The sequence below is a fragment of the Leucopleurus acutus genome (genome assembly GCF_964270905.1).
Source record: "Leucopleurus acutus genome assembly, chromosome: 1".
NCBI classification, from domain to species: Eukaryota; Metazoa; Chordata; class Mammalia; order Artiodactyla; family Delphinidae; genus Leucopleurus; species Leucopleurus acutus.
Genome location: NC_139142.1, coordinates 132,742,058 through 132,764,587, shown reverse-complemented (window position 1 = coordinate 132,764,587; position 22,530 = coordinate 132,742,058). Strand labels below are relative to the sequence as shown.

At 37.9% G+C, this 22,530-nt stretch overlaps 1 protein-coding gene across 1 annotated transcript in view; it reads left to right on the top strand.

The window, feature by feature from the left end:
* The window catches only part of HERC1 (HECT and RLD domain containing E3 ubiquitin protein ligase family member 1), a 215,496-nt gene that overhangs the window by 34,214 nt on the left and 158,752 nt on the right, over window positions 1-22,530 (top strand). The window contains exons 2-3 of the mRNA XM_082852538.1: window positions 7,665-8,620; window positions 14,812-14,907. Of these exons, the coding sequence (XP_082708664.1) occupies window positions 7,691-8,620; window positions 14,812-14,907 (1,026 nt within the window). The 5' untranslated portion in view covers window positions 7,665-7,690. The remainder of the gene's footprint in view (window positions 1-7,664; window positions 8,621-14,811; window positions 14,908-22,530) is intronic.

Genomic DNA, 22,530 nt, shown 5'->3' with positions numbered 1-22,530 from the left:
CCACGAAATAGCATGAATTAGCTGGTGTTGTGGGAAAAGGTAGGGCATTCTTAATGTTTTTCTTTGATGAGTTTTGTACAACCCAACACACACTTTATTGACTGTAGTACTGCATTACTAGTTATCCTTGATACATTCTGGTTTCCTAAACTATGGATGGCCAATTCCTCCTGGAACCTCCTGCTTCTTTGTATTACTTGCATAGCTTTACTCTGAAGGTCTACTCCCAGACCAAGGATGACCAATTTCTTTGTTCTCTTAATAACGGTGAAGCAGACTTTTTGTCTTTCTGAGCTGTTGGTCTGGGCCTTGGTTTCACAGCATCCTTCCCCCCACCCACCCCCCATGCAATGTGCCTTTTACTTTTTTCAAAAAAAAAAAAATATGTATTTGGTAAGATACATATAACATCATATTTACCATCTTAACCATTTTTTTGTTGTTTTTGTTTTTGTTTTGTTTTGTTTTGCGGTACACGGGCCCCTCACTGTTGCGGCCTCTCCCGTTGCGGAGCACAGGCTCCGGACACGCAGGCTCAGCGGCCATGGTTCACGGGCCTAGCCGCTCCGCGACATGTGGGATCTTCCCGGACCAGGGCACGAACCCGTGTCCCCTGCATCAGCAGGTGGACTCTCAACCACTGCGCTACCAGGGAAGCCCTTAACCATTTTTAAGTGTACAGTTCAGTGGTATTAAATACATTCATGATGTACAACTACCATTGTTGTCCATCTCCGTAACTATTTTTATCTTGTAAAAACTGAAACTATTCCCATTAAGCAATAACTACTTATCCCCCTTCCTCCAAGCCCCTGGCAACCACCATTCTATTTTCTGTCTCTATGGTTTTGACTATATACTCTTAAGTACATCGTATGAGTGGAATCATGTAGTATTTGTCATTTTGTGACTGGATTATTTCACTTAGCATAACATCCTCAAGGTTCATTCATGTTGTAGTATGTGTCAGAATTTCCTTCCTTTTTAAGGCTGAATAATATCCCATTGTATGGTTAATACCATGTTTTATTTGTCCATTCATCTGTTGATGGATACTTGGGTTGCTTTTGTCTTTTAGCTTTTGTGAATAATGATGCTATGAACATGTGTTTACAAGTATCTCTTAAGACCCTGCTTTGAATTCTTTTGGGTATAAACCCAGAAATGGAATTGCTGAATCATATGGTAATTTTGTTTGTAATTTTTTGAGGAATGCCATACTGTTTTCCACAGCCCCTGTACCATTTTACACTCCTGCAGTGTAAAGGGTGCCAGTTTCTCCACATTTTTGCCAACATTTTTTTTCTGGTAAGCTATCCTAATGGATGTGAGGTGGTATCTCATTGTAGTTTTGATTTGCCTTTCTCTAATGATTAGTGATGTTGACCTTCTTTTCATTTGCTTATTGTCCGTTTGTATATCTTATTTGGAGGAATGTCTATTCAAGTCCTTTGCCCATTTTGAATTGGGTTGGTTTTTTTGTTTTGTTTTGTTTTTTGCTTTTAAGAAGTTCTCTGTATATCTTGGCTGTTAATCCTTTATCAGAGATGTATGATTTGCAGATATTTTCTTCCATTCTGTGGGTTGCCTTTTTACTCCATTACTACTGTCTTCTGATGCACAAAATTTAAAAATTTTCATGAAGTCAACTTTGTGTATTTTTTTGTTGTTGTTGCCTGTGCCTCTGGTGTCATATCTAAGAAATCAGTGCTAAATCCAATGTCCTGAAGCTTTGCCCTATGTTTTCTTCTAAGAGTTTTCAGTCTTACATTAGGTCTTTGATCCATTTTGAGTTAATTTTTATACATGGTGTGAGGAAAGGGTTCAGTTTCATTCTTTTGCATGTGGATATTCAGTTTTCTGAGCACTATTTGTTGAAAAGACTGTTCTTTTCCCATTGAATGTCTTGGAGCCCTTGTCAAAAATCATTTGACCATATATGTGAGGGTTTATTTCTGGGCTCTCTGTTCTATTCCATTGTTCTATATGCCAGTACCACACTGTTTTGATTATTGTAGTTTTGTAGCAGGTTTTTAAAAAAATTTTATTTATTTATTTTTGGCTGTGTTGGGTCTTCATTGCTGCATGCGGGCTTTCTCTAGTTGCAGTGAGTGGGGGCTACTCTTTGTTGTGGTGCGCGGGCTTCTCACTTCAGTGGCTTCTTTTGTTGTGGAGCACAGGCTCTAGGCGCGTGGGTTTCAGTAGTTGTGGCTCGTGGGCTCTAGAGTGCAGGCTCAGTAGTTGCGGCGCACGGGCTAAGTTGCTCCGTGGCACATGGGATCTTCCCGGACCAGGACTCGAACTTGTGTCCCCTGCATTGGCAGGTGGATTTCCAACCACTGTGCCATGAGGGAAGCCCTGTCTTTGGTTTTAATAGATGAGTTTTGCTGATAGTGATGAGTAGATATGCTTAGTCTTATTGCTGACCTTTTTTTCTGTTTTATCTTTAATACTTCTTTGCTTTCTTCATTTTCTGACCCTGTTATATGGTTTATGTTCTTTGATTCATCTCTATCCTTGCATAATTTGGAAAAGTGTACGAATGTACCCAGATGTCTGGATAGCAATAATTATCCAGGAAAGGAAATTGGGGAATTCCATTCATAGTAGCCACAAAATCAAAAATACTCAAGAAACAATTTATCAAGAAAGGCATAGGACTTATATGAAGAAAATCTAAAATAAGATTGGATCAAAATAGAAAGACATACTATATTCTTAGGTGGACAAATTATCATAAAAATATCTATTTTCTGAAAATTAATATATATATTTAATGAAGTTCAAATTAGAACATGCTACCTTGGGAAAGGTAGCATGTAATTGAATGAAATAATCTTAAAGGTTAGGGACTTGCCTTACCAGCCATCAGAATATTTATAAAAGCCACTGTAATCAAGTCACTGTTGGCATAAGAATGGACAAGTGGACCAAAATAGAGAATTCAGAAATAGATCCTGGTAATGGAAAAAGAGTAAATTATTCTGTTGTTTAGGTCTTCTGTTTCCTTACATATTTTTGTCCACTTGATCTGTCTTGTACTGGGGATGGTATATTAAAGTCTCCCATTATTTGTGTGTCTGTCTATGTTTTCTTGCACCCCCTGTAGTTTTTGCTTTATAAAAGCTGTTGCTGTGCTGTTTATTTGACTGGTTTTAAAATGTCAATGCCAATCTAATTCTTTTACCTTTTTAAGTTATTTGATCTTTTTGCCTGGAGGTCTTGAGGGTTTTATCTAAATCCTTGAATTTACAAGGCCAATGTCTTAGAGTTGGTTGTTCTTGCTCAATTTCCCAGGTACCTTGTGAACCCTTATTGTATTGATTCAAAAAAATTTTTTTCTATTTCTGGCAAGTTTTCTTGGCTAGTAGCTTTAAAATCAGCTCTTTGTTGCTATTTTGTTTTACTTTTTCAGGTAATCCAGTAGTACAAATACTTGCCCTTCTTTGCTTGTCTTCTCTTTCCACTACTTTCACTGATTCGTGTGTGTGTGTGTGTGTGTGTGTGTGTATGTGTGTGTGTGTGTGATTTTACTTCTCATAGTTGTTTCCCTGCTCCAGCCTTTAATTGCCCTTTGCTAACTTTTTATTAGAGTCTACCCTTCCTTGGACAGTTTATAATTCATTCTTCATTTCTGAGAATTTTGTCTTTTTCTTCCGTTTCTTTCTTGAGTTCAGTCAGCTCTTTTCCTTTTTTTCCCCTTTCTTCCTTCCCTGTTCCTTCCCTTTTCAAAAACTTTAAAAACTTTATTTAATTATTTATGTGGTCTTTTTCTGCTTTTAGTTTTTGAATTTCTGATTCAAGTTTTTTTAATATCCTCAAATGTTTGTGTGTTTAATTTTGCTTGGATTGTTAACTTTTATTTTCTTATGCTTTCTTGTTATCAGGAAGATTTCCATCAGTTGATGTATGTGAACTTTACTGATTTTCTGCAGTAGTTCTCTGTGGACTTTTTTCTTGTTCATTTTTATGGTATTGGGTTTTTTTAATAATATTCCTAATTTAATGGCACCCTCTTCTGTCTATATAGCAAAGTCCAAGTACTTCAAAGGATTTTTTTTTTTTGGTGCTTTGTTTCTTTTGCTTGAGAGAAGCTTTGTTATCTCTCCAATTTTATAGTTCTCTTTTGTCTTGCAGAACCCTAAACATTCCCCCCCTCCTTTTTTTCTTTTACCCTTTACCACCCAGTTGCCAAAGAATGCTTCTCTTTTCTTTTTTGTCTTTTTTCTCCTCTCTGCATTTCAAGGAATGCTCATATAAATCATACCTGTCTTTTTAAATTGTACCTGCTTCTTTAAATCATGCCTGACTCTTTAAATTAAATGTACTTTGAAATCTCTTCCTTGTAGTCTGTGCTCTGATCTGCCTGGACATTTGTTCAGTATTTTCAGATTTAGTGTGGATTTAATCTTTCTGGCAGTCATTCCAAATCACCTTTAGGCTCCTTCACTATCCTTCCTCTTCTCTCTTTTCTACAGATTTTCTTAGTCTGCTTCTGCTTGCACAAAACCTTGTGGCTCTTGGAGCTGAGAGTGTGTGCACTGGGATTGATGATATTTTTTTACAGTTAATTTGCAGTTTTGTCATTCTATATCTTCAGATTATGCTGTGGGTGTGGTTTTATGTAGAATTTATTTTTCCTTATTGTTTGGGAAGAAATTTGGGGAGATAATTATGCAGCTTCCATTGTCCTCAGCTGTCTTGGAAGTCTTAGATGACTTAAATGGTGGTGGCATAATTAGCCATCCACCTGGAAACAATAAAATTGGAATCCAGTTTTATACCATGCAGAACTTAATTAAAATTTCAGATGAATATAAAATTCATTTAAAGACTCGTGTAAAAAAATCAAAAATACTTCAAGAAAATCTAGGTGAATACCTGTATAATCTAGAGTTCATGTGTAAGGGCATGGGGATGTTGGGGTGCTCTTTTAACCAAGAATGGAAAGCAGGAGCCATAAAGAAAGGATGTGTATGTATGCGAAAGATGGATTTAGAAGAAATATTTGCAGTGCTGAGGACAATGATAAAATACAAAAACTTTTTACAAATTGACAAGAAAAGTAACCCAGTAGAAAAATATGTGACTAGAAGGACATGAATAAGCATTTCCCAGAAGAGTGTGTCCAAATGACCAATATCCATGTGCTGTTCAGGTGTTAGTAATCAGGGAGATTGAAATTAGAATAACAACATATTCCTTTATAGCAGTCAAAGTAGCAAAAATAAAAAGAGCAGAATTACCTCTGGCTTGCAGGGATGGAGGTAAGTAAGGTACTTTTATATACTCTGCACAATGTTTAGTAAATACTTAGCCGAATGAAGTGGGAGGAGGCTTATGGTTTTATTTTCCCTCTCCCAAGTACATACTTTCCAAGTATCTATTGAAGTTAAATTAAGCATAGTATTCATAAGCTTGAAAAAGGAAGAAGTACCATTAGATTTTATATTTGGAATTTAACAGGGCATGTTTGGAAGTATAGGAAACTCCTTTTAATTAGCCTGCAGTCTCTATCATTGGAGCTCTTTTTTTAAGAGCTACCTATATCATGAAAATAAAATGCCCTTCATTGTGTGAGGATCTTTCTCTACCACCAACTGTTATGACTACCATTCTGGGGACTTGCTTGAAAAGCAGGAGTTAGTCCCAACTCCCCAGCAATATTTTATGATGAAAAATGTCAAACATACAGCAAAGTTGAAAGATTTAAAAATGAACAGGCATATATATACTTTACCACTGAGATTCTGCCATTAATATTTTATTATACTTGTTTTATCACATATCAATCCATATGTATGTGTGTATGTATATACATATCTTTATACACACACACATCAGTGCATCTTATTATTTGATGCATTTCAAAGTAAATTACACATATCAGTATACTTCCCCCTAAATATACTTCAGTATATGTATCAACTGGAATTCAGTATTTATTTAGGTAAAATTTACATGCAGTGACATCTTAAATGTATATTCACTGAGTTTTGACAAATGTATAAGGCTTGGTAATCCAGCATTACCATCACTTCAGGAAGTTCCCTCATGCCCTGCCCAGTCTATTCATGCCCTCACCTTCTAGGGGCAACTACTATTTAGCGTTAAGTCTTTCTGTGGAGATATGTTTTCTTCTGGGCGAATCTGTAGGAGAGGAATTGTTGAGTCATTGGGTAGGTATATATTTAGTTTTTTTTTTTTTTTCCGGTACCTGGGCCTCTCACCGCTGCGGCCCCTCCCATTGCGGAGCACAGGCTCCAGACACGCAGGCCCAGCGGCCACGGCTCACGGGCCCAGCCCCTCCTCGGCACGTAGGATCCTCCCGGACCGGGGCACGAACCCGCGTCCCCTGCATCGGCAGGTGGACTCCCAACCACTGCGCCACCAGGGAAGCCCTATATTTAGTTTTATAAGAAGCTACCAGATGTCTTTCTAAGGTGGCTGTTCAATTTTACATTTCCACAAATGGTTTGTGAGAGTTCTGGTTGCCCTGCATCCTTGCTTAACATTTGGTATTGTCAGCCTTACTAATTTTAATCCTTCTGGGTGTGTATTAGTATCTCTTTGTGTTTTTAATTGGCATTTTTCTGATGAATAATGATGTTGAGTACTTGTTTTTTGTGCTTATTAGCCATTGCCATATCTTTGGTGAAGTTTTGTTCACAACTTTTCTGACCATTTAAAAAATTAGGTTGTCTTTTTATTATTGAGTTGTAAGAGTTCTTAATGTATCTTGGATGATAGTCCTTTGCACGATATATGTCTTGTGAATATTTTATCCCAGCAAACTTAGTTTTTAAGTACTTTTTGTCAGCAAATACTTACTGAGCACTTACTGTGCGCCAGAATACAGCAGTAAACAAAATATACAGAAACATTCCTGCCCTTTTGGAGTCACTGCAGCTCCTCAGTACAGTCAGGGAGACCAGTAAGAAAGCTTCTTCAGTGATCCAAGAGATGATGGCTTAGACCAGGGTTTCAGCAATGGAGGGGTGTGAGAACTGTTTGGATTCTGGCTATATTTTGAGAGTAGAGTTGACTAATTGAATTTGGAGTGTAAGAGAGGGAGGAGTCAATGATGACTCCCAAGGTTTTTAGCCAAAGGAAATAGAAGGATACAGTTGCCATTTATTGAAGTGAGGAGTTCTGCAGGAGGAACAGGTTTGGGTGGGTGTGGTGGAAATGTTGGATTAGGAATTCAGTTTTGAATATAAAGTTTGAGATGCCTATGAGGTGTGGAGAGGTCAAGTGGGCAATTACATATATGAGTTTGGAATTCAGAGGAGAAGCCTGGAGATACAAATTTGGGGTCCATCATCATGTAGAACCCACTATTAATACTGACAGTGGGACCAGAACCTGAAGAGAAAAGTTACATAAATCACTAATTTTTAAAATAAACTTTTTATTTTGGGATAATTTTAGACTTACGTAAAAGTTGCAAAGATAGTACAGAGTTCCCGTATGCCCTGCAACCCATTGCTCCCTAATATTAATGTCTTAAATAACCATGGTACATTTATTGAAGCTAAAATACTAACATTGGTATGTTACTGTTAACTGAAGTCCAGACTTTGTGTTTCACCAGTTTGAAACCACTAATTGTAATATATGATGGAAGTTCAGAAACTTGATTCCTTTTTCTTCTCCCTTTATAGAACTAATGGCTGAAGAGTAAATCAAAATGGCAACTATGGTTCCACCAGTGAAACTGAAATGGCTTGAACACCTCAACAGCTCCTGGATTACAGAGGACAGTGAATCTATTGCTACAAGAGAGGGGGTTGCTGTTCTATATTCTAAACTGGTCAGCAATAAGGAAGTAGTACCTTTGCCCCAACAAGTTTTGTGCCTCAAAGGACCACAGTTGCCAGACTTTGAACGTGAGTCTCTTTCAAGTGATGAACAGGACCACTATTTGGATGCCCTTCTTAGCAGTCAGCTAGCACTAGCGAAGATGGTATGTTCAGATTCCCCATTTGCTGGGGCACTTCGAAAACGATTGCTTGTACTCCAGCGTGTCTTCTATGCACTTTCAAATAAATACCATGATAAAGGCAAAGTGAAACAGCAGCAGCATTCTCCGGAGAGCAGCTCTGGTTCGGCAGATGTCCATTCTGTTAGTGAACGTCCCCGGTCAAGCACTGATGCACTTATAGAAATGGGTGTTCGAACTGGTCTAAGTTTATTATTTGCACTTCTGAGACAAAGTTGGATGATGCCTGTGTCGGGACCTGGTCTCAGTCTTTGCAATGACGTTATTCATACTGCAATTGAAGTTGTGAGCTCTTTGCCACCATTATCTTTAGCAAATGAAAGCAAGATTCCACCTATGGGCTTGGATTGCTTATCACAAGTAACAACATTTCTTAAAGGAGTAACTATTCCCAATTCTGGAGCAGACACTTTAGGTCGTAGATTAGCTTCTGAGTTGCTGCTTGGTTTAGCTGCTCAGCGAGGTTCTTTGCGGTATCTCCTTGAATGGATAGAAATGGCCTTAGGGGCTTCAGCAGTTGTAAATTCCATGGAGAAAAGCAAACTACTATCAAGCCAGGAGGGGATGATCAGCTTTGACTGCTTTATGACTATATTAATGCAGATGAGACGTTCTTTGGTACGTATGATAAATCTGAACTTTAAAATTCTTATCTAACAATTTTGGGAAATGTCAACCCAACTTTTAATGAATTGATGGTAATAGCAAATGATTTGAGAATTCTACTGGTGATTGTTAGGTTAGTTAAATAATTTAGATACTTTGAGTAAAGAAACTTTTATATGTGTTGATGTGAATATGTAATTCAAGGACAGGCTAGTTGTATAGTGTTAAGACCACTGGATCAGGAGTTAGGATTGTAGTTTAAGTTTTATGGCTTCCTGTGTGAACTTGGGAAATTCATCTAACTTCTCTGTGTTTTAGTAAACTCAAAAGTAAAATGAGGGGCCTTGGCTAGTAAGTGTGGAGACCTTTTGAAAAAAATCTCTAATTTCATCCTTCATTTTTATTAAACATTTACTATGTACTAAGTATTATTCTAGGCCCTAAGGATACAGCAGAGAAAAACAGAGTTTCTTGGAGCTAACAGCCTAGTAGGGGAATCAGACAATAAATATAAATTTTAGGTAGTGTTAAGTTCTAAGAATTAAAATAAGGGAGGGAAAGGAATACAAAATGATGGGTTCAAGCAGAGATTGGGGAGGGGAAAGGTGTGGTATTTTAGTTAATGTGATCAGGGGAGTCTCTGAATTGGGACATTTGAGCAGAGACCTGAATGGAGGGGAGTAATGAACTGATATACTAGATCTGTAATAAATGTCTTGTTCATGAAGGAACTTAATTGCTTGACTATCATAAAGGAACTAACTTTAGATACCATATTAAAGAATAAACAGTAAAATATAGTGCAATATGATCAATTTCAAGAATTTCTGAGATTGAAATTTAATGCTTTTGTGAAAACCAAGAATAAAAGTTTGAAATAACAGATGAACCGGTTTGCAGGGCAGAAATAGAGACACAGATGTAGAGAACAAACGTATGGACACCAAGCGGGGAAAGTAGAGGGGTGGTGGTGGTGCAATGAACTGGGAGATTGGGATTGACATATGTATAAAATGGATAACTTATAAGAACCTACTGTTTAAAAAAAAAAAAATTTAAAAAAAGAATACAAATTTGGAATATAAAGATTGAAACACTTATAAGTTGATTTAATTTCAATTGAGTTACATTGATCAGCGTTTTTGATATTCTTTATTACCAAATATCAATTAACAAATTAGTTTAAATAATTAAAAATGCCACTTGTAAGTTATGTATGTGTGTTTCACGACTCCCCTTCCCCCCCAAAAATGTGGAAAGCTGTTGGATTGACAGGAATGTTTCATAAAAAACAATTATGTTGAATTTATTTTCAAACCAGGGCATTTAAATTTTCACCTGGCTTACATTTTGTACTTGTGAACTGAATGGTAAATATTGGGTCATTTTATTACAAATAATTTTATTGTAAGCAAGTACTTGGAGATTTTAGATCATGAGATCTATGAAAATTTGAATTCCTTAATGTTAAATAAAATTTAGACTAGAAAAGCATGTGGTGCTTTGTTCAGAATCTGGAATGTTGACAAGGGCCATATGATCTTTACCTGAAGTAAGAATCTAGAGCCAGAGATCTAAGCAATGATCTAAGTAAGAAAGGTTTGAAGTAACAGCTATGAAAGGCAGTTAGGCCTCTTGTGGTTTCTTATTCAATATTTAAACTTATTCACTTGCATATCTGTTTTTCTCATTTTATTTTCCAATTCTTAATACTTTCTGGTAACATTCTCTAAATTTATACCGTTTTCAAATATGTGATGCCATTTGATGACCTAAAATAATGTATCTATTCATGGTCACATGTTAATATTTCTGTGAGGAGTTACTTAATTCTTCATTTTACAGTCTGTTTATTTTGCATTGCCTTTGTTACAAAGAAAACATGTTAATTATTGTGCAGTCTACTTATATGATCGTACGCTTGCCTATGGTATGTTTCCTTTTTAATCAAAATGCTAAATACCCTGAGTCAGAAGCCTCTTCCCCACCTTACCCTCAAAGGCCTTATCCTGCAGTGTTGCTCCTTAGTGGGAAGAGGGTGCCCCAAGAAACTAAATTGCTTTTCTCAGTATCTGTTTAGCCCATTGTCTTTTAGCATGTTGTAAATTGGTTTGTATGCATATTTGGCTGTAAGTTTAAATTGGCTCTATAACCTTAAGAAATCTTTACAGTAAATATATTTACTACCTATATAATGTGTTTTAATATTCACTTAATTAACCTATAGTAAACCATCCCATTCATTTTTTGGATTCTACTTACTGCTTCCCAGTACCTGGAATAAGGGAGGAAGAGCTCTAACCTTCGTTGAGTGCCTACTACCTACCAGGTGCTTTTTATTTTTATTTTTTTTGCGGTACGCGGGCCTCTCACTGTTGTGGCCTCTCCCGTTGCGGAGCACAGGCTCCGGACGCGCAGGCTCAGCGGCCATGGCTCACGGGCCCAGCCGCTCTGTGGCATGTGGGATCTTCCTGGACCGGGTCACGAACCCGTGTCCCCTGCATCGGCAGGCGGACTCTCAACCACTGCGCCACCAGGGAAGCCCCTCAGGTGCTTTTTATAAGCAGTGTCTTATTCAATTATCATGTTAATCTGTAAGGTAGATATTATTTATCCTTATCTTAAGGATGAAGAAACTGTGGCAATTATCCTAAATTTACACATCTATTTGGCAAAAGAACTGAAAGTATTATGTATACTCCTGATTAAGCACTGATGGGCCAGGCACTGTGTTAACTAATTCTTACAACCCATAGTCTGTCTGCAAAGCCCACATTTTTTCTGACAGCTGTATGCAGCTTTTACCCTGTTTATGTTAAATTGAGTTATTTGTTTTTCCCATGAAGGCCTACCTTAAAGTAGATATAAAATATAATAACCTTATTTTATTGCTGGATTTCCAATTTTCTCTCCACTTGGCCTCTTTCATTTCTGGACAAAATGTCAAATACACCTAGGCAGAAGGGGCCTCCGCCTCCCTCCTTACCCTCCTAGGCTATACCCTACATTGTAGCTTTCTCTTGGGATGAGGGTACCCCGGATAGCTTTCCTCAGAATTCTGGATATATTCTGGGGAAGAATCCCGTCCTGATCTTATCTTCCCTGTCTTAAGATTCTCTGCTCAAGAACAGCTGGGACAGAATGTAGCTAGAAGTTAGAGGGAGAGACACATAACCATCAATGGAGTACCTGGTAGAAGGCCTAACAAAAATGAGTTCAATCCTTAAATTGTATTTACATGTGTGATTCTTAACCTCCTCTACCCATGCACATAGTAATTCTGTTTGAGTGCAAGCATGCAAGATACTCATTATCTTAACATTTAAATAAAGAGTAGGGAAATAATGTCACTGTACATCCCTGAATTCTAAAAAAATAAACACCAAGAAAAACACCTTTGGCCTTTGATGCCACTAGGTGTTTACTGTGTGCCAGATACTGTTAGGCTATGGGTTAAAATGATGAATAAGCTTTGTAGCGTCCATGCCGTTAGCCAGCTCACAGTGTAAGGAGAGAGAGATGCACAGACATTTCATATTAATGATGCTGGGCTGTAGTAGAGGTCTGCACAGGGAGGTGGTGATGAGATACAGGAGGAGGAGGGCTAGAAGGGAAAGGGCAGAAAATGAAGGATGCCTAAGCTTAGTTGAAAAGTAAGAAGAGTTTGCTTGCAGACATGAGGTGTGTGAGTGAGGGAGCTGAAGAAGTTTTCAGGTGAGAGGATTAGTATTCTCAAAGTGACTGAGGTGTGGGAGAGTAGGCTCCTGGGTGCTGGGGCTGGAATGGGATGAGCTGAGGTGGCCAACGTGGGCAGGGCCAGATATCCCATGCTATGGGGTTTTGAGCTTGATTCTGTAGGCAGCGGGGAGTCACTGAAGCAATTTTAAGCAGAGTAAAATCAGATAGCAAGAATGTAAGGAAATGTACTCCATCAAGTCTTAATGTTCTTGTCTGATTTTCTTAAAAAGACAGATGTGAAACAAACGAAAAGGTATTACATTATTTTTGATGGAAGGTAAATAAGAGAAAGGTAATTCAATGAAGACCTGTGAAACCACACATTTATGTTATTTTAATTTCCCATTTATCTTTGGACCTTTGAACTTCCTGTGGTATATTAGCAGTGTATGAAGTTACACATTTCCAAAATGTAATTTCTGTAAAAATGCCTAGGTATAGGCCTCTTTTTCTATTGTGCAGTATATTTACAAAACACATTAAGAATTCTATACAGAGTGGGTTTTTAAGATATCTTTAATCCTAATTTACTGGGGCTGGATTAGTCTTACCCTTAACTACTGACTTTTTGGGGAGAACAGAAGTCAGTGACAGTCACTGCAGACAGTGTTTGAAGGATTTTTAAAAAAATTGGTTTGGTATTTTTAAAGTTAGCAGGAGTTTATTAAAGACTCCCTGTGTTTTCTCTACTTTCTCCATGTACATCATACAAAATAATAATTACTGATGCCAGTTTTGAGTTCGTACTATGTATTAAGAACTATGCTAAGCATGTTTTATGCATAATTTCAGTTATTCTTCCCAACAGCCCTAAATAATAGAGGAATTATTCCTGTCTAAGGATAAGCAAACTTACCCTTAAGTCACGTTGCCAGTAAGTGATGGAACATGGATTTAAACTCAGATCTCTCACTGAAAACCTTATGTTATTTTCAGCATTTTCCTTCATACTGTAGAAAGGCATAAAAAGGAATTATTACCGGCCTGGTGCCAGCTCCTAGAAAGGTATGGCAAGCTGCTGTTGTTTCTTATCTGCTTTTGGTTTGGTGATCAGTAGAGGTGGCCTTTAAATAACGGAGCCACAGATTACAATTGTGTTTCTCCCAGAAGTACTACGCAGCTAATTATGGAATTTGGAGAGGCTGTGCCTCAAAGTATTTGCTGGTATAGCCACACCTTGTGTGTCTAGGAACTAGATAATTTTGAACACTCAGCTTCTCATATGACTCCAAGACCTGCAAGTGGCTCTCGAAAGCCTTACTACCTGAAGTGTGAGCCTCAGACAGCAGCATTGGCATCACCTGAGAACTTGTTAGAAATACAGAATCTCAGGCCCCCACCTATATTTACTGAATTGGAATCTGCATTTTAACAAAATTTCCAGATAACTTATGTCCACATTAAAATTCGAGAAGCACCACCTAAGCAATAAAAAAGAAAAATTGATTTGGTAGCAGTAGCTTAGCACCTGATGACCCAGCAATAAATTAAATAGCCAACATATTCATTTCGTTCATTACTTAGGAACCACGTTAATTAAAATAGTCTGAATTGATAAAATCATATAATCTTAGAGTTGGATGGGATCGTACAGAGCATCTAGGCCAACCTCTGTTCCACGGTAGAGGATAACTTTTCTGTGGTATGTTTGCCCGGTGATCATCTAGAATCTAAATATTTTTACAATATAATAGTCTTTGAAATAAAGCCACAGATGAAAATTTTACAACTAGAGGATGGATAAATCAGAGAAAGAACTTGACATTTGTGATGTAAAGATTTAAGGATATGGGAATTTGAGGGAACAGTGGAGGTCAAGTTCACTCTCTGATTTATCAGTTTTCAATGAAAGAATGATTTCTGGTCATAGCCATTGGGCCCTATTGTGGAGAGTAGGCAGTTAGTCACAGAGAGGAGCTATGATTCCTCAGCTGTGCTAGGAAAAAGATATTTTGTTGCTAATATAGTCAGGTAGCTACATGAACTGACTTGTGGGACCTTTGTGTTGTGCTGAAACTAAGAAGGGAGGAACAGACTTACTGCTGCTCTGGTAAGGATCATCACTTAAGCTGGCTGCATTCTACTGTATTCTTGGAGCAAATGGACAAGACAGCCCCAGGGGAGTAGAATATTTGCTGGGACCCCATTTATTGGATATTGGCCACCCAAAGAGTGTGTAGTTGGCAAAATTCTGCCTCCTTGAGTGTTTTTAGGTCAAACCTTGTGACACTTAGAACAAATCACTAATAAGTGAGGGATTGGTACTTAATTTACTGCTTCACTCTATAGCCATGTCTTTTATAACACTTACACATAAAATTGGTTTCATGACCTAATGTTAGGATTTGATTTTAATGCACATAATTATGTAAACAGTTTCTCAGATGTTTTTGTAGACTATTTAAGTGATTTTAATACATGTCTCTCTCCTTCCCTAACTGTATCCCACAATGTCTTAATTGTAGGGTTCATCTGCTGATCGGAGTCAGTGGAGGGAACCACCCAGAACATCCGATGGCTTGTGCTCACTCTATGAGGCAGCTTTATGTCTTTTTGAAGAGGTACGTAATAATCATGGCTTCTATGTGAAAAATTACTTTGTCAAGGGATAAACTGGAAGATTGTGATTGACATATACATACTACTAGATATAAAATAGATAACTAATAAGGACGTACTGTATAGCACAAGGAACTCTACTCAGTACTCTGTAATGGCCTATATGGGAAAAGAATCTCAAAATGAGTGGATATATGTATATGTATAACAGATTCACTTTGCTGTACACCTGAAAGTAACACAACATTGTAAATCAACGATATTCCAATAAAAATCAATCAATCGATAAAAATTACTTTGTCTTAAAATGCTACAGCATGTATTTATCCCTTAAAAATAATCCATTCAGGGCTTCCCTGGTGGCGCAGTGGTTGAGAGTCTGCCTGCCGATGCAGGGGATGCGGGTTCGTGCCCCGGTCCGGGAAGATCCCACGTGCCGCGGAGCGGCTGGGCCCGTGGGCCATGGCCGCTGAGCCTGTGCGTCTGGAGCCTGTGCTCCGCAACGGGAGAGGCCGCAGCATTGAGAGGCCCGCGTACCGCAAAAAAAAAAAATCCATTCAGTCTCTGGAAACGATGCAAAAGAAAGTGGCATCCGTGATTGGTTGCCTCTAGAAAGTGGAGCCGGGGTGTCTCGTATCAGGTGTGGGAAGGAGGCATAGTTTTCAATGCATACCCTTTTATTCATTTTGGACTTTGTATCATGTGCATTATTTTTTTTAAACATCATTATTGGAGTATAATTGCTTTACATTGTTGTGTTAGTTTCTGCTGTAAAACAAAGTGAATCAGCTATACGTGTACATATATCCCCATATCCCCTCCCTCTTGCGTCTCCCTTCCACCCACCCACCCTCCCTATCCCACCCCTCTAGGTGGTCACAAAGCACCGAGCTGATCTCCCTGTGCTATGTGGCTGCTTCCCACTAGCTATCTATTTTACATTTGGTAGTGTATATATGTCCATGCCACTCTCTGACCTCGTCCCCGCTTACCCTTCCCCCTCCCATATGTGCATTTTTTAATTTAAAAATGTATTATTAAAACAGATACAGAAAGACACAAATGTGTGCCTTAATGAATTATTTTAAAACAAATGTCCTTTTAATCTGTGCCCAGGAAAGAAATAAAACTTTACTAGCAACCCGAGAAACCCTTTCATGTCCTGGTCATTATCCCTTTCCTCCTTCTGTAAGTAGCCACTATCCTGACTTCAAGAGTAGTCACTTTGTTGCATTTCTTTATAGTTGTGTGCATCCCTAGACACTATAGTTCAGTCTTCCCTATTAAAACAATCTATATATCTATATATATCTTTTTAGTATTTATATATTTTTAATTAAAACTTTTTTTTTTTTGGCTGCGTTGGGTCTTCGTTGTGGCGCACAGGCTTTCTCTAGTTGCGGCAAGCGGGGGCTACTCTTCGTTGTGGTGCACGGGCTCTCATTGTGGTGGCTTCTCTTGTTGTGGAGCACAGGCTCTAGGCACACGGGCTTCAGTAGTTGTGGCACATGGGCTCAGTAGTTGTGGCTTGCGGGCTCTAGAGCGCAGGCTCAGTAGTTGCGGATCACGGGCTTAGTTACTCTGCAGTATGTGGGATCTGCCCGGACCAGGCCTTGAACCCACGTCCCCTGCATTGACTGGCAGATTCTTAACCACTGCGCCACCAGGGAAGTCCTATATATATCTTTTAAATCTCTTAATCTATAGGTTCCCCCTCCATTGTTTTTCTTTTCCTTTAGTGTATTTGTTCAGGAACTTGGACTTTTAAGGCTGTATAATTCCCTACCATCTGGAGTTTGCTGATTGATTACTCATAATGCAGTTCCTATGTATTTCCTGCATACTGACAGGTGAATCTAGAGGCTTGATCAGTTTCAGGTTTGATCCCTTTGGCAAGGCTAAACATGGTGTTGTGATCTTCTATCTGGTTGTCTGTCTTTTTGTAGTATTAGCAGCCCTTGATTCTTAATGATCAGATCTATTAATTCATTGGTGCTTGGTTGCAAAATGGTGATATTCTAATTATATCATTCCTCTTTCATTTATTAATTGGAATGTTTTCATAAAGAGATGATTCCCTTATTGACAGTTTGGTTACCCTGCCACAGTTCAGACAGGAAAAGCAGAATGAGTGTTTGATTCTCTCCACTTGATTTTTAAAAAAATTTTTAACACCGATTTTTATTTACTAGTTTCCAGTTTAATGGACTGATCTCCTGTCATGCTCCAAACTTGACCAATTGGTTTCACTTGAAAAGTATTGTTATGAACTTGTAGATTTAAACCGATTCAAATTTTACTTTGTTGAATTATTATCTGTAGTGAAGCTCATATTGTTTTATCTTTGGCCAACAGTCTTTCAGGGTAGTAGTCTCTTTCAGTGTGGTTCCCAAGTTCTTTTGACATAGGCCTAATAATCTTTGATCGCTTCCTTGCTATCTGACCCATCAAATTGTTTCTGGACTCATACATTTCTTGATCTGGATCTGCAACCAGCTAGCTCTTTCTCCATAAACACTGTTTTTTTTAAAGTGGAAAATATTATTTCAGGACCACAATCAGGGTGCTCATCACTACTAAGTCGGTATTATTTTTCTGGGGTCTTACAGTAGCCAGAGCTAGGAAATGTGTGTGTGTTCACACATGCATGCGTATTTAAAGCTAATATACCTCATGAGTTGATTCTGATACTTTCAAAATCAGGGCTATAGAATTTCTGCTTTTCTATATTACATTTATATATCCTTTCTTCCAACTAAGAATGCTGATTCTGAAGGATACAGGGATATAGAATTAGAATATCCCGTAATTATTCATTTTAATCACACAGTACATACACGCACGCACACACACACACACACAGCAATCCTAAAATAAGACAAACACTACCACTGTATGATTACTAAAAATATTAACTTTTTACATATGCTTTCCCCATTTTTTGTAGTTGTATTATATCTGCATACTCAGAACATAATTTACTCTCTGCCTTTTAACCCTCGTTAAGTATGAGTTGTACAAGTAACTACATATTTAATGCTCACTGCCAGTTTCTGTCAGTGGCTCTCTATTCTTTTTGTTTGTCTGAAGCTTATTCTCTAGTAGAATCTTCAATAAATACTCACGAAAAAGATTCTCTTAGTTCTTACATTTTAATTGCTGTGCACTTTATACTTGAAAGTCAGTTTTGAGAAGATAAAATCTTTGGCTCACATTTTCTTTACTTCTTAAGTATATTCATTCATTTTCTTCTGGCAGTAATTTTACTAGAATACATCTTGATGTTGTGTATTCTGGGTCGATGTTCTCAGAGATGTGAGGATTTTAATATGTAGTTTCAAATCTTTTTTTATTTCAGGGAAGTTTCCCTAAATTATTGTTTTTAGTATCATTTTTACTCTTTTTATTTGGTTCTCATCTAGGACCACTATTGTTTTTATGTTGGATTTTTTTTTTAACATCTTTATGGAGTATAATTGCTTTACAATGGTGTGTTAGTTTCTGCTTTATAACAAAGTGAATCAGCTATACGTATACACATATCCCCATATCTCCTCCCTCTTTCATCTCCCTCCCACCTTCCCTATCCCACCTCTCTAGGTGGTCACAAAGCACTGAGCTGATCTCCCTGTGCTATGCGGCTGCTTCCCATTAGCTATCTATTTTACATTTGGTAGTGTATATAAGTCCATGCTACTCTCTCACTTCGTCCCAGCGTACCCTTCCCCCTCCCTGTGTCCTCAAGTCCATTCTCTACGTCTGCATCTTTATTCCTGTCCTGCCCCTCTGTTCTTCAGAACCATTTTTTATTTTTAGATTCCATATATGTAAGCATATGGGATTTATTTTTCTCTTTCTGACTTACTTCACTCTGTATGACAGACTCTAGGTCCATCCACCCTACTACAGATAACTCAATTTCATTTCTTTTTATGGCTGAGTAATATTCCATTGTATATATGTGCCACATCTTCTTCATTCATTCATCTGTCAATGGACACTTAGGTTGCTTCCATGTCCCGGCTATTGTGAAGAGTGCTGCAATGAACATTGTGGTACATGACTCGTTTTGAATTATGGTTTTCTCACGGTATATGCCCAGTAGTGGGATTGCTGGGTCGTATGGTAGTTCTATTTTTAGTTTTTTTTTTTTTTTTTTTTTTTTGGCTGTACACGGGCCTCTCACTGTTGTGGCCTCTCCTGTTGTGGAGCACAGGCTCCGGACGCACAGGCTCAGCGGCCATGGCTCACGGGTCCAGCCGCTCCGCGGCATGTGGAATCTTGCCAGACCGGGGCACGAACCCATGTCCCCTACATCGGCAGGCGGACTCTCAACCACTGCGCCACCAGGGAAGCCCTATTTTTAGTTTTTTAAGGAATCTCCATACTGTTCTCCATAGTGGCTGTATCAATTTACATTCCCACCAACAGTGCAAGAGGGTTCCCTTTTCTCCACACCCTCTCTAGCATTTATTGTTTGTAGACTTTTTCAGGATGGCCATTCTGAGTGGTGCGAGGTGATACCTCACTGTAGTTTTGATTTGCATTTCTCTAATGATTAGTGATGTTGAGCATCCTTTCATGTGTTTGTTGGCAATCTGTATATCTTCTTTGGAGAAATGTCTATTTAGGTCTTCTGCCCATTTTTGGATTGGGTTGTTTGTTTTTTTGATATTGAGCTGCATGAGCTGCTTGTAAGTTTTGGAGATTAATCCTTTGTCAGTTGCTTCATTTGCAAATATTTTCTCCCATTCTGAGGGTTGTCTTTTCATCTTGTTTGTGGTTTCCTTTGCTGTGCAAAAGCTATTAAGTTTCATTAGGTCCCATTTGTTTAGTTTTGTTTTTATTTCCATTTCTGTAGGAGGTGGGTCAAAAAAGATCTTGCTGTGATATATGTCATAGAGTGTTCTGCCTATGTTTTCCTCTAAGAGTTTTGTAGTGTCTGACCTTACATTTAGGTCTTTAATCCATTTTGAGTTTATTTTTATTTTCTAATTTCATTCTTTTACATGTAGCTTTCCAGTTTTCCCAGCACCACTTACTGAAGAGGCTGTCTTTTCTCCATTGTATATTCTTGCCTTCCTTATCAAAGATAAGGTGCCCATATGTGCATGGATTTATCTCTGGGCTTTCTATCCTGTTCCATTGATCTATCTTTCTGTTTTTGTGCTAGTACCATACTGTCTTGATTACTGTAGCTTTCTAGTATAGTCTGAAGTCCGGGAGCCTGATTCCTCCAGCTCCGTTTTTCTTTCTCAAGATTGCTTTGGCTATTTGGGGTCTTTTGTGTTTCCATACAAATTGTGAAATTTTTTGTTCTAATTCTGTGAAAAATGTCATTGGTAGCTTGATAGGCATTGCATTGAATCTGTAGATTGCTTTGGGTAGTATAGTCATTTTCACAATGTTGATTCTTCCAATCCAAGAACATGGTATATCTCTCCATCTATCATCTTTAATTTCTTTCATCAGTGTCTTATAGGTCTTCTGTCTGCATACAGGTTTTTTGTCTCCTTAGGTAGGTTTATTCCTAGGTATTTTATTCTTTTTGTTGCAGTGGTAAATGGGAGTGTTTCCTTAATTTCACTTTCAGAGTTTTCATCATTAGTGTATAGGAATACAAGAGATTTCTCTGCATTACTTTTGTATCCTGCTACTTTACCAAATTCATTGATTACCTCTAATATTTTTCAGGTAGCATCTTTAGGATTCTCTATGTATAGTTTCATGTCGTCTGCAAACAGTCACAGTTTTCCTTCTTCTTTTCCAATTTGTATTCCTTTTATTTCTTTTTCTTCTCTGATTGCTGTGGCTAGGACTTGCAAAACTGTGTTGAATAATAGTGGTGAGAGTGGACATCCTTGTCTCGTTCCTGATCTTAGAGGAAATGCTTTCAGTTTTTCACCATTGAGAATGATGTTTGCTGTGGGTTTGTCATATATGGCCTTTATTATGTTGAGGTAGGTTCCCGCTATGCCCACTTTCTGGAGAGTTTTTATCATAAATCGGTGTTGAATTTTGTCAAAAGCTTTCTCTGCATCTATTGAGATGATCATATGGTTTTTCTCCTTCAATTTGTTAATATGGTTTATCACATTGATTGATTTGGGTATATTGAAGAATCCTTGCATTCCTGGAATAAACCCCACTTGATCATGGTGTATGATCCTTTTAATGTGCTGTTGGATTCTGTTTGCTAGTATTTTGTTGAGGATTTTTGCATCTATGTTCATCAGTGATGTTGGCCTGTAGTTTTCTTTCTTTGTGACATCTTTGTCTGGTTTTGGTATCAGGGTGATGGTGGCCTCATAGAATGAGTTTGGGAGTGGTCCTCCCTCTGCTGTATTTTGGAAGAGTTTGGGAAGGGTAAGTGTTAGCTCTTCTCTAAATGTTTGATAGCATTCACCTGTGAAGCCATCTGGTCCTGGGCTTTTATTTGTTGGAAGATTTTTAATCACAGTCTCAATTTCAGTGCTTGTGATTTGTCTCTATATTTTCTGTTTCTTCCTGGTTCAGTCTCGGATGTATGTTGGAGTTTTAGCAATTAACTTAGTAATTGTCACTTTTTTTGAATACTTCTTTTTTTTTGAATACTTTTTATATAATTTTCATTTCTTTTTTTATTTCTGAACAGCTTTTTCCCTTTTGTTGCTCATAAGGTATTATCTTCTGTATTTATTTACCCTTGGGTTTCTTATAGTTTACCCCTCATTTCTGAAATGATTTTTTCTCTTATTTCTAATTCTTTTTTTGAGTCTGTCACCTCATTTTTGAATGCTTCTCTTTCAGTTTTGTGTTTTTCTTTCAAGTCATGTTTCATTTTCTTAATCCCTTTACCTTGCTTTGAAATAGGTTACAGTTTGATCTGTTTTGTGGGCATTTCTCATCTGTTATTTTTTTATTGTACGGATGTTATTCTGTCTCTTTTCCTTTTTTTCCCCTTATAACAACTTCATATGGAATTTGACCTTCATACTTTTCTGTTGCTTATTTTTATGAAAAATTTGTTTTCCTGAATTTTTAGAACGGGATGGCATTCTAGATGGCTTTTCTAAATCCATAGACTCCCTTTCTCTATTGTTTTTGTGTAACGTTAGACAAAACATGGTGGTTTCAAGTGTATTCCCCTCCCCACCTTTTATCTTAACTTTTTGTCTTTCCTTTCCGTTGTCCTCATTCTGCTCAACTTTTTTTTTTTTTTTTAACATCTTTATTGGAGTATAATTGCTTCACAATGGTATGTTAGTTTCAGCTTCACAACAAAATGAATCAGTTATACATATACATATATTCCCATATCTCTTCCCGCTTGCGTCTCCCTCCCTCCCACCCTCCCTATCCCACCCCTCCAGGCGGTCACAAAGCACCAAGCTGATCTCCCTGTGCTATGCGGCTGCTTCCCACCAGCCATCTACCCCACGTTTGGTAGTGTATATATGTCCATGCCTCTTTATCGCTTTGTCACCGTTTACCCTTCCCCCTCCCCATAGTCCCAAGTCCACTCTCTAGTAAGTCTGTGTCTTTATTCCTGTTTCACCCCTAGGTTTTTCATGACATTATTTTTCTTAAATTCCATATATATGTGTCAGCATACGGTATTTGTCTCTCTCCTTCTGACTTACTTC